The sequence below is a fragment of the Coffea eugenioides genome, chromosome 5 (genome assembly GCF_003713205.1).
Source record: "Coffea eugenioides isolate CCC68of chromosome 5, Ceug_1.0, whole genome shotgun sequence".
NCBI lineage: Eukaryota > Viridiplantae > Streptophyta > Magnoliopsida > Gentianales > Rubiaceae > Coffea > Coffea eugenioides.
The window spans coordinates 16988436-16999854 of NC_040039.1; the positions used below are offsets into that span (position 1 = coordinate 16988436).

At 40.5% G+C, this 11419-nt stretch overlaps 1 protein-coding gene across 1 annotated transcript; it reads left to right on the forward strand.

Annotated features, from left to right (window-relative positions):
- Positions 1–3331: 3331 nt before the first annotated feature.
- On the forward strand, positions 3332–7402 carry LOC113771232. The gene is made up of 4 exons (XM_027315841.1): positions 3332–4699; positions 4922–5824; positions 6584–6804; positions 7174–7402. The coding sequence occupies exons 1-4, from the start codon at positions 3332–3334 to the stop codon at positions 7400–7402; spliced, it is 2721 nt and encodes a 906-aa protein (XP_027171642.1).
- The last annotated feature ends 4017 nt before the right edge of the window (positions 7403–11419 follow it).

Consider the following 11419-nt stretch of genomic DNA (forward strand, 5'->3'; position numbering starts at 1 on the left):
AGTTGTATCGATCTTGCGAACTCGAGTAGCTGCGATCAAAATTAATCAAAAATATTTTCCAGCTAGTATTATATTATAAAACTCCATATCTAGTGTTTTGCCTAAAACTTTCCAACTCGATAATTTTCTTTAGCTCAATCTAGCCTTGATAGCTATAGTACATAAGTTCTATAGCTTTTGAAAGCTTTAAGTCTTATTTTAATTCCTTTTCTTTCCTTAAGCCTTGCACTTGGATAGTTAACTATAGGAAAAGTTCCAAAATACGAGCTTTACTAATTTTAGTGAAAAGCTTGGGAGACTTGCTCGGCAAGAAACCCTATTTTAAGAAAAATAGTTTTTACCTGATAATTTTTGCAAAAGCCGTAACTTTAGAGAAATGTTCAAAGTAACTTTCTAACATTGTTGTTAAGAGTTTTGCCGACTTATTTCAAGAAAATGATACTAGTTACCCTTTATAAGGAAGAGTATCTTACGGAAAACTATAAGAAACATTTCTTCTAAGTTTGTCAAATTTCAACCTAAGTAGATTCCTAATTTTTCTAAGGGTAGTAAACTAGTAATATATTAAGTATACCTCTGCATGTATAAGCTTAAAAAAAAAAACTGAATAGAAACTTATAGTTTCAAAATTTGGTTTTTAGGATTTTACGAGGACGCGGAATTCGATTCTCAACTTGATATCTGAACTCCACTCTTGGTGAGTGTCCCTGCCTGTTCTATGCTTACTTGGTTAAAGTGCTTTCTTGACTCGATATGTGATAATTTGCAAAACTAGTTTTTGATCCATCGAAGTGAGCAGTGTGTACTTTATCGCACTAGCCGTTCGAGTGGTGACTTGCGTGAATCATTTTTCTCATGAATCCTTGAATCCAAATGTAGTTACGTCGTTGGGTGAATCCCTCGGCACGTGAATCTAACTACAATAACGTCGTTGGGTGAATCCCTCGACAAATTATCTACGGGTATATCTCGAGTATACTGCGTCCTTAGTCGACGTTCGGACCCGGGACCGGGGTATGAATGGTGACGGGTTAGGATTAAAATGAGTGGATCTACATGGACTATAAGTAGTGAGAGTTGACGGAGGGTCAACTACGATGAATGGCGATCAAGCGAGGAAAATGGCTCCTGAGAGCCCCTGTATCCTACCTTGTGTTGTTATACGCTTTCCTAACTGTTCAATTTGTTTAAGTTATTTCTCGCTGTTTGATTTACGTGAATGCATGTTTTGGGGCACCACTGAGCTTTAGCTCACCCCACGTTTATTTGTTTTCCTTACAGGTCTGGAAGTTGAAAGAATTTGAGCTGCTTATATTTCCTATGAATGTATTTGAATAGCTTGAATTTAGATTTCGGTTTGTAATGAATTCTACGTTAAGTTCTGTACCTTTTATTTTGGTTGCCACTTGAAGCTGGAAAAATGTAATCCCAAATTCTAATATTCGGTTTGTATGTTTTTATTAGTATAGTATGTCTTTAACCTTGCGAGTAATGTGTGAAGTGGTTAAGAGCCGTCGTTTGGCTAAGTTGTATGCCGTTATCTTTGAAGCTAATGAGGTGATAGAAATTGATTTATTTCGGAAGAATTATTTTTGTAGTAGTTTAGGTTAATCCCTGGAGGATTTTAAGCTAGAATGCTTGCGTGAGTCCTAGCGAGAGCTGGGCAGACGGCCCGCCAACCCTTTGGTTCGCCTTAAGGGGAAGTGGGGTCGCCACAGGTGGTATCAGAGCCTAGGTTAGAAAAGTTATTTGAGAGATATACTATACGAGCTAGAAATCCTGATTCTTCTAGAAGTAAGAATTGAGACCATTAGATACATCTTAAGTAATGCCGATTTAATTAGCTATTTAAGTTCTAACCTCTAAGTTTCAATTCTTTTGCAGTATGGAGAATGGTAACGGGCATGCTAATGGTAGTGGGGCGTCTCATGGACATATAGAGCCTCTTAGGTCCATCTCTTATAGGCCACGTGGCGGAGGAGCTCATATACGTTACACCCCAGCTAATAGGCATCCTCGGTGTCAGTGTAGGGCCACTTATGCCTACCCCAATGAGCTAGTACTATCCCTAGATGATGAGCGTCGCCAGCTGAGGGACGCTAACTTCACTTTGTCTCAGGACGTAGAGGAGCTGAGTATCATGGTGGACACTCAGTTCGACCGCATAGCGGAGTTAGAGCAGAGGGTAGCAGCGGAGCATGCTAGGCTGGAGGCTGCTCGCGTAGAGATAGCGCGTCAGAGAGCGAGGGTGACTCGATTGGCCGAAAGGATACGTGATAGGAGTGTCGGTATCAGGGCTGATGCCGTGATGATGATAGATGAGGCCACGAGTATCCTTCAGAGTGTTGAGCAGGAGGACCCGGAAGAGGATCTGGAGGAGGACCCGGAGGAGGATCCGGAGGAGGACATAGCTCCCGATAGCCCTGCTGAGGGTTAGGCTTGGATCGATTCGACCATATTGGATATGTAGGGTTAGAATAGGGGGACATTAGCTAGGTCATCAAGTTTTGTCTAGGTGGATGACTTGCTTCGGAGGCACTATATCCCTAATTTTTGTTTAAGGGACTATTTGTATGTATTTTTGCTAGTCATGTGCCTTACTTTTGGAAATGTCCCAACTTATTATTTGTATGACTTTCACTTAGAAATATATGTTAAGTATTTTACTTACTTTTTCCTCCATTTCCATATTGATTTTATTTACTAAGGAAATGATAATAATCATAAATAAATAATACTTTGCCTAATCGCCTTATCCTTCCATAATAGGCATAATTTAGACTATGGATCGCCAAGTAATAGGAAGGGGCCGCGGGAGACCCACTAGACAACACCCGGAAGCGGGTAGAGATAGGGGACCCGAGGTCAATCCAGACCAAGGGCAAGAGGGCAGGGCCGGAGACGGAGTGGCCACCGCTATTAACCGTATCACTGACGTTCTAGAGCGCTTGACTGAAAACCAAGCCACTGGACCAGGGCGTCATCAGGGAGGCCCAGTTGATCCCGATGATCGGGCACTGGAAAGGTTCCTGAAGTTTGGACCTCCCAAATTCTACGGAGGACCGAGCCGGAAGTGGCTGAAGGCTGGTGGGAGAGGATCACTGAGATCTTTGCCACCTTAAACTATACGGAGGAGCGAAAGGTGACTTTTGCCACCTTCCAGTTTGAGGGAGCTGCTCGCTCCTGGTGGAACCTAATGAGGGTTCATTGGGAGACTAATCATACACCAAGGACTTGGGTGAACTTCACAAGGGAGTTCAATGCCAAATTCCTTCCACCTCTCATTCAAGAGAAGAGAGAGGATGATTTCATTAGATGCAAGCAAGGGGCGATGAGTGTCGCCGAATATGAAATCCAGTTCACAAAGCTATCCCGCTTTGCACCTGAGTTGATAGCCACCGAGCAAAGGCGTGTTCGGAGGTTTGTGCAGGGTTTGAATGTGGAACTACAGGAAAGTTTAGCCGCCGTAAGGATAGATACTTTCGCAGATGCTGTCGAAAGAGCTCAGAGAGTTGAAGTAGCTAGAGCTCAAGTGAAATCTTTTCAAGCTAAGAAAAGATTTGCCCCCAGCAGTAGTCGAGAGCCGACGTATGGAAGTACTCCACCGGCTAAAGTGGGCCGAGGTACAGGCGGAGTGACTAGTCCCGGAGCACCGCGAGGTGCATTAGCAAGGGGAACCGGGGCAAGGAATGCAGGGGGAAGAAACAATGGAATTAGAGGGGGACCGATTGGAAGAGCACAACCTAGGAATACCTCGCAAGGAGGCCGAGCCATAATTCCCCAAATGACTTGTGCATATTGTAAGAAACCTGGTCATATTATGGATAGCTGCTGGAAGAAGCAAGGAAAGTGCTTGAAATGCGGAAGTAGCGAGCACCAAATTTCTGGATGTCCAAAAATGCAGGGAGGGACTACTTCGAACGCTAGATCAAACACTTCTGGAGGGAGCCGGCCGACAGTTCCTGCCAGAGTGTATGCTATAGGTGACCAACCTGTACCTGATTCCTCGGAAGTGGTGGAAGGTACACTTCCGATTTTTCATCGATTAGCTAAAGTGTTAATTGACCCTGGTGCAACCCATTCATTCGTAAATCCATCCTTTATGTCTGGAATAGATGTGCAACCTGTTAGATTACCCTTCGATCTTGAAGTTAGGACACCCATGGGTAATAAGAATGTAATCACTAGTTTGGCTTATAAGAATTGTGAATTCTGGATTGGAGAGCGTAAAATGCTAGTGGATCTGATCAGTCTGGACATAAAAGGTTATGATGTTATAATAGGAATGGATTTTCTAGGCCATTATCATGCTAAACTTGACTGCCGAGCGAAAGTGGTGGAATTTTGTATACCTGGTGAAGCAACCCTGAGGTTAGATGTCAAGGGTAGGTTAGCATCATCTGCTATGATCTCAGGAATCCGAGCAAGGAAAATGTTGTTTAAAGGAGCGCAAGGTTTCTTAGCCTTCTTGATAAACGCCCCCAGTGATCAAGTGAAGCTGGAGGATGTACCAGTGGTACGGGAATTTTCGGATGTTTTTCCCGAAGAGTTAAGGACTCTACCGCCGGAAAGAGAAGTGGAATTTAAGATTGACTTGATGCCTGGAACGGCTCCAATTTCTAAGACCCCATATCGAATGGCTCCTGCCGAGCTAAAAGAATTGAAAATTCAATTACAAGATCTGTTGGAGAAGGGCTTTGTGAAGGAGGGTGATTCACCATGGGGAGCACCCGTCCTATTCGTTAAGAAAAAAGATGGAAGCTTGAGGTTATGTATCGATTACCGAGGGTTAAATGAGGTTACAATTAAGAATAAATACCCTCTACCGTTGATTGATAGCTTATTCGACCAACTGCAAGGGTCAGTGGTCTTCTCTAAGCTGGATTTAAGGCAAGGGTATTATCAGTTGAAGATCAAGAAGGAAGATATACCTAAGACTACTTTTAGTACGAGATATGGACATTTTGAGTTTGCAGTCATGCCTTTTGGATTAACCAATGCACCAGCTGCTTTCATGGACCTGATGCAGAGAATTTTTAAGAAGTATCTGGATCAGTTTGTAGTGGTTTTCATAGATGATATCCTGATTTACTCTAAGACTCGAGAGGAGCATGCTAAGCATTTAGAGGTGGTTTTGCAGATACTAAGAGAACATAAGCTGTATGCCAAATTCAGCAAGTGTGAGTTTTGGTTGACTGAAATATCTTTTCTAGGGCACAGAGTTTCTGAAGATGGAATTGCCGTGGATCCGGCAAAAGTTGAGGCCATTATGAATTGGAAACAACCAGAAACTCCAACTGAAGTTAGAAGTTTCTTGGGTTTAGCAGGTTATTATAGGCGATTTATCCAGGATTTCTCGAAGATTGCAGGACCTATGACTGAGCTAACCAAGAAAGGAGCCAAGTTTGTCTGGACTCCGAAGTGCGAGTCAAGTTTTCAGGAACTAAAGAAGCGGTTAACATCCGCTCCCGTTTTGGTTTTACCCGATGGAGGTGAAGGTTATGTTGTATATTCTGATGCTTCCAGAGAAGGTCTGGGATGTGTCTTAATGCAAATGGGTAAGGTAGTTGCCTATGCTTCTAGGAGATTGAAACCCCACGAACAAAACTACCCAACTCATGACCTAGAACTAGCCGCAGTAATTTTCGCCTTGAAGAAATGGAGACACTACTTGTACGGCGTGACTTTTGAAGTTTATACGGACCATAAGAGCCTCACGTACTTGTTCTCCCAAAAGGAGCTGAATTTGAGACAAAGGCGATGGGTAGAATTTCTGGAAGATTATGATTGCTCGATTAATTACCATCCAGGAAAAGCCAATGTGGTGGCTGACGCTCTTAGTAGGAAGGCCCAAGTAGCAGGGTTAATGGTAAAAGAGTGGGATATGTTAGAGGAAATAAGTAGTTGGAACCCTCGCTTGGAGAAATTGAAGGTTTTATTTGGGAACTTATCATTGAAGTCACCGTTACTAGAGCGTATTAAGGAGGCCCAGAAAATGGACCCTATAATTCGGAAGAATTTGGAGAAAGTGCAAAAAGGGGAAACCCTAGACTTCAAATTAGGGCCTGAAGGGGTATTGAGATTTCGAGATCGAATTGTGATTCCGGCAGATAAAGAGATAAGGAAAGAGATTTTAGAAGAATCACATCGATCGAAGTATACTATACACCCAGGAGTGACCAAGATGTATCACGATGTGAAGGGATTATACTGGTGGGAAGGTTTGAAAAAGGACGTGGCCGCGTTTGTGCAAAAATGCTTGATCTGCCAACAAGTAAAAGCTGAACATCAAAAGCCTTCTGGTTTATTGCAACCGTTAGAAATCCCTGAATGGAAATGGGAACACATAACAATGGATTTTGTAACGGGACTACCTAAAAGTCAAAAAGGTTTTGATGCAATTTGGGTAATAGTCGATCGACTCACTAAGTCTGCACACTTCTTACCCGTAAGCATGAGTTTTTCATTGGATAAATTGGTCAAGTTGTACACAGAAGAGATCCTAAGGTTACATGGTATTCCAGTGAGTATTGTGTCTGATCGAGACCCAAGATTCGTCTCGCGTTTTTGGCAGAAATTTCAGGACTCCTTGGGGACCAAGTTGAAGTTTAGTACTGCGTACCATCCCCAAACCGACGGGCAGTCGGAAAGGACAATTCAAACTCTGGAGGATCTACTGAGGTCGTGTATACTGGATTTTGGAGGTAAGTGGAGCCAATATATGACCTTAGTGGAATTTGCATATAATAACAGCTATCAGGCTTCGATTCAAATGGCACCTTATGAGGCTTTGTATGGAAGAAGGTGTCGATCTCCGATTCATTGGGATGAAGTTGGAGAAAAGAAAATCGTAGATCCTACAGCTATACCTTGGATAGAAGAAGCCCAGGAGAAAGTAAAACTAATTAGAGAAAGGCTTCAAGTTGCTCAGAGTAGACAAAAGAGCTACGCCGACACAAGGAGGAAAGATTTGGAATTCGAAGTAGGAGACAAGGTTTTCCTCAGAATTAAACCCTTGAAGGGCGGAGTAGTGTCTAAGAAAGGTAAGAAGCTGAAGCCAAGGTATATCGGACCTTTCGAAATTTTGAAGAGAGTTGGGTTAGTAGCGTATCAAGTGAAGTTGCCTGCAAGCATGGCTAAGATTCACGATGTATTCCATGTTTCCATGCTTAGGAAATATTATCCTGATCCAAGTCACGTGTTGCCACTAGAAGGAATTGAGGTGGATGAGACATTAACGTATGAAGAAGGACCGGTCAGGATTTTGGAGAGAGAAATGAAGGAACTGAGAAATAAGGAAATTCCTCTAGTAAAGATTCTATGGAAGAATCATGGACTGGAGGAAGCGACTTGGGAATTAGAAGAAGAAATGCAGAACAAGTACCCTGATTTATTTCTCTAGTAAGCTTGAATTTTGAGGACAAAATTCATTGTAAGGAGGGGAGGATGTGAGAACCTTGAATTTTGCAGATAAATACCAATGCATACTTCAATTTCACCTTTATCTAACATCCGTATTCCTTAATCTTTTCTAGTATTACTTTCACTCGCTTTTATATACTAGTGCATATTCCATTCGTAGTTCTTATTCTAATCAATAACATTATTTCATTTGCTTTAAATAAGTAAATTAAAAATAACTTTTATGTGCAAAATAATATAACGGTGCTAACTATTAAAGCACTTAGCTTTGCTTCACTAAGTTAATAATTCTTGAGTTATATTAAGTTTACTCCTTAAAAATAATTCTTTAATTTTCAATAGCTAATTTTATTTTCGAATAAGGTTAAGTGCAGATAGAAACCTTAATATTATTTTGCAACCGATAAATTCTAGATAAAAACAATACAAGTATTCTAATCATACTTAAGTCGTAAAAAAAAAAATTTCGATAATCAAAGCCTTGCAAGATTAGCGTATAATTAGGCGTTCAAATCACACTTGGGGATAATTTTTTGGAGTTAAGTTAGAGCTAAGGACTTAAGTGGATAATAGGAGGAGAAGTGAAAAGACTAAACTACCCCTCACAATTTCACAAAAACACCCCACAGCCATAACCATTCCACGCAACGCCAAACACTCCCTCGGACACCATGATCACTCACCTCTCCATTCGGCCAATGCTCATCTTCACCACCTGCACACTTGAACCTCCCAAACACTCCACCTCCACATTGTTATCATCGATCGAGAGTGAAGAAAGGTGAGCTGCACCATATAGCCGAGAGTGAGGGAGGAAGCTGAGAGCTGCAATTCCATTTCTGGTTCTGTCCGCGAGCATCGAAGAGGGAGGAGAGGAGGAGAAACCGTGAGCAAACTTCCTCTGCATTCTCCAAGCTCAGCCGGTTGCCATCCAGCCTCCACCACCACCAGCTGAAACCGCTACACCCCAACCAGAACCAACATACCTGTGCGAGAGGACAAGAGCCGAGAGAGAGGGACTGACTTCAGCACTTTGTCGTGTGAGTGAGATTCCAGTGAGGTAAATTTCTGGACTGAAAATGGATAACCAGTGGTAGTATAAGCAAGCTCTGGACTTGCATGTGAGGACTTTAAGTTCGGATGATGTAATTAGCTATATGATGATTTGATATTAAGCTACCAGAAACTGGTTTGGAAGAGAAAATGGTACTGCCGTGAGCTTGAGCTTGAATGTTGTAGCTGTAATTCGTAAATTGTGGGATGATCAGAGGTGGAATTGTGTTTAATCACCTGAAAACAAGATGATAAAGTCATGCATGAAATTAATTAGCCTGGATTACTCTGGAAAATAAAAATGAAACAGAATTCTTCACATGCAGGCTCACCGAGTAGAAGTTGCACAAAATTCTGGAGTTATGTATGTATATTGCTGTTGCCGAACTGATTTCTAGTCTGGAATGATAGTTAATTAACTCAGTAATTATGCATGTGAGAATTAAGGGCAAAATACAAGGTTTTAACTGAAAAAAAAATTGGATGATGAACTAAGGAGCTTAGGAAAATTCTGTTTCGATGAAGAAAATTTCTGCCGAGAGTTGTTTTGAATAATATAGTTTCATGTGGAATAATCTTGCTGTTTTAAGCCTCTAACCATGACTAACTAGTAAATTACAAGATGATTAAGCTACGCATGTAATTAATTGGTTGAGTTAGAATAGAAAACAAAAAGAAAAATGCAATCAGTTTCTGTGCAGATTACAACCGAGGCTAGCTGGAATTTAATTTGAAGACTCTTGTTGTTGTTCGAATTTAATTCTTGAACCAAAAATGTTAGACAGTTAGTTAAGTAGTTGTATGTTGAATTTGAGTATTTAAATCCCTGAATAAGCCAAGGAAGAATTTTATACAAGATAAATGGTTGCTGGAAAACTTAGCTAACCAAACGTTTGAGCAGAAAATATTGAATAATTTTATAAGTACTACAGGGTGATGAAAGTTAATTGCTGGAATGTCTTGGAGGCTTTACTTTTATTTTTATTGGCTTATGATGGGCTTGCTGAGACCAAGTGCTAATGATTGATGAAGCCTTGGTTGATCATTTTATTTTATTCAGAAATGCACTTGTTGAAATCTAGGGCTAATGATTGACGAAGCCCTAGTAATTTGCTATGTGAATTTTTGCCATATTTTGATCCATATTATGATTTCGAAACGGAATCGGAGCTGTGGAAGTTGTATCGATCTTACGAACTCGAGTAGCTGCGATCAAAATTAATCAAAAATATTTTCCAGCTAGTATTATATTATAAAACTCCATATCTAGTGTTTTGCCTAAAACTTTCCAACTCGATAATTTTCTTTAGCTCAATCTAGCCTTGATAGCTATAGTACATAAGTTCTATAGCTTTTGAAAACTTTAAGTCTTATTTTAATTCCTTTTCTTTCCTTAAGCCTTGCACTTGGATAGTTAACTATAGGAAAAGTTCCAAAATACGAGCTTTACTAATTTTAGTGAAAAGCTTGGGAGACTTGCTCGGCAAGAAACCCTATTTTAAGAAAAATAGTTTTTAAGGATAATTTTTGCAAAAGCCGTAACTTTAGAGAAATGTTCAAAGTAACTTTCTAACATTGTTGTTAAGAGTTTTGCCGACTCATTTCAAGAAAATGATACTAGTTACCCTTTATAAGGAAGAGTATCTTACGGAAAACTATAAGAAACATTTCTTCTAAGTTTGTCAAATTTCAACCTAAGTAGATTCCTAATTTTTCTAAGGGTAGTAAACTAGTAATATATTAAGTATACCTCTGCATGTATAAGCTTAAAAAAAAACTGAATAGAAACTTATAGTTTCAAAATTTGGTTTTTAGGATTTTACGAGGACGCGGAATTCGATTCTCAACTTGATATCTGAACTCCACTCTTGGTGAGTGTCCCTGCCTGTTCTATGCTTACTTGGTTAAAGTGCTTTCTTGACTCGATATGTGATAATTTGCAAAACTAGTTTTTGATCCATCGAAGTGAGCAGTGTGTACTTTATCGCACTAGCTGTTCGAGTGGTGACTTGCGTGAATCATTTTTCTCATGAATCCTTGAATCCAAATGTAGTTACGTCGTTGGGTGAATCCCTCGGCACGTGAATCTAACTACAATAACTTCGTTGGGTGAATCCCTCGACAAATTATCTACGGGTATATCTCGAGTATACTGCGTCCTTAGTCGACGTTCAGGCCCGGGACCGCGGTATGAATGGTGACGGGTTAGGATTAAAATGAGTGGATCTACATGGACTATAAGTAGTGAGAGTTGACGGAGGGTCAACTACGATGAATGGCGATCAAGCGAGGAAAATGGCTCCTGAGAGCCCTTGTATCCTACCTTGTGTTGTTATACGCTTTCCTAACTGTTCAATTTGTTTAAGTTATTTCTCGCTGTTTGATTTATGTGAATGCATGTTTTGGGGCACCACTGAGCTTTAGCTCACCCCACGTTTATTTGTTTTCCTTACAGGTCTGGAAGTTGAAAGAATTTGAGCTGCTTATATTTCCTATGAATGTATTTGAATAGCTTGAATTTAGATTTCGGTTTGTAATGAATTCTACGTTAAGTACTGTACCTTTTATTTTGGTTGCCACTTGAAGCTGGAAAAATGTAATCCCAAATTCTAATATTCAGTTTGTATGTTTTTATTAGTATAGTATGTCTTTAACCTTGCGAGTAACGTGTGAAGTGGTTAAGAGCCGTCGTTTGGCTAAGTTGTATGCCGTTATCTTTGAAGCTAATGAGGTGATAGAAATTGATTTATTTCGGAAGAATTATTTTTGTAGTAGTTGAGGTTAATCCCTGGAGGATTTTAAGCTAGAATGCTTGCGTGAGTCCTGGCGAGAGCTGGGCAGACGGTCCGCCAACCCTTTGGTTCGCCTTAGGGGGAAGTGGGGTCGCCACACATTTCATGCCATTTTATGGCTAAAAAATTGAAATACAGTCATGTATTTTCAC

Coding starts and splice junctions, on each gene's coding strand:
- LOC113771232 (XM_027315841.1), top strand. CDS start 3,332: ATGAGTGTCGCCGAATATGAAATCCAGTTCACAAAGCTATCCCGCTTT. Junction 5,825..6,583: donor ATCCAGGAAAAGCCAATGTG/GTGGCTGACGCT, acceptor CAGAAATTTCAG/GACTCCTTGGGGACCAAGTT. Junction 6,805..7,173: donor GAGGCTTTGTATGGAAGAAG/GTGTCGATCTCC, acceptor TTCCATGCTTAG/GAAATATTATCCTGATCCAA.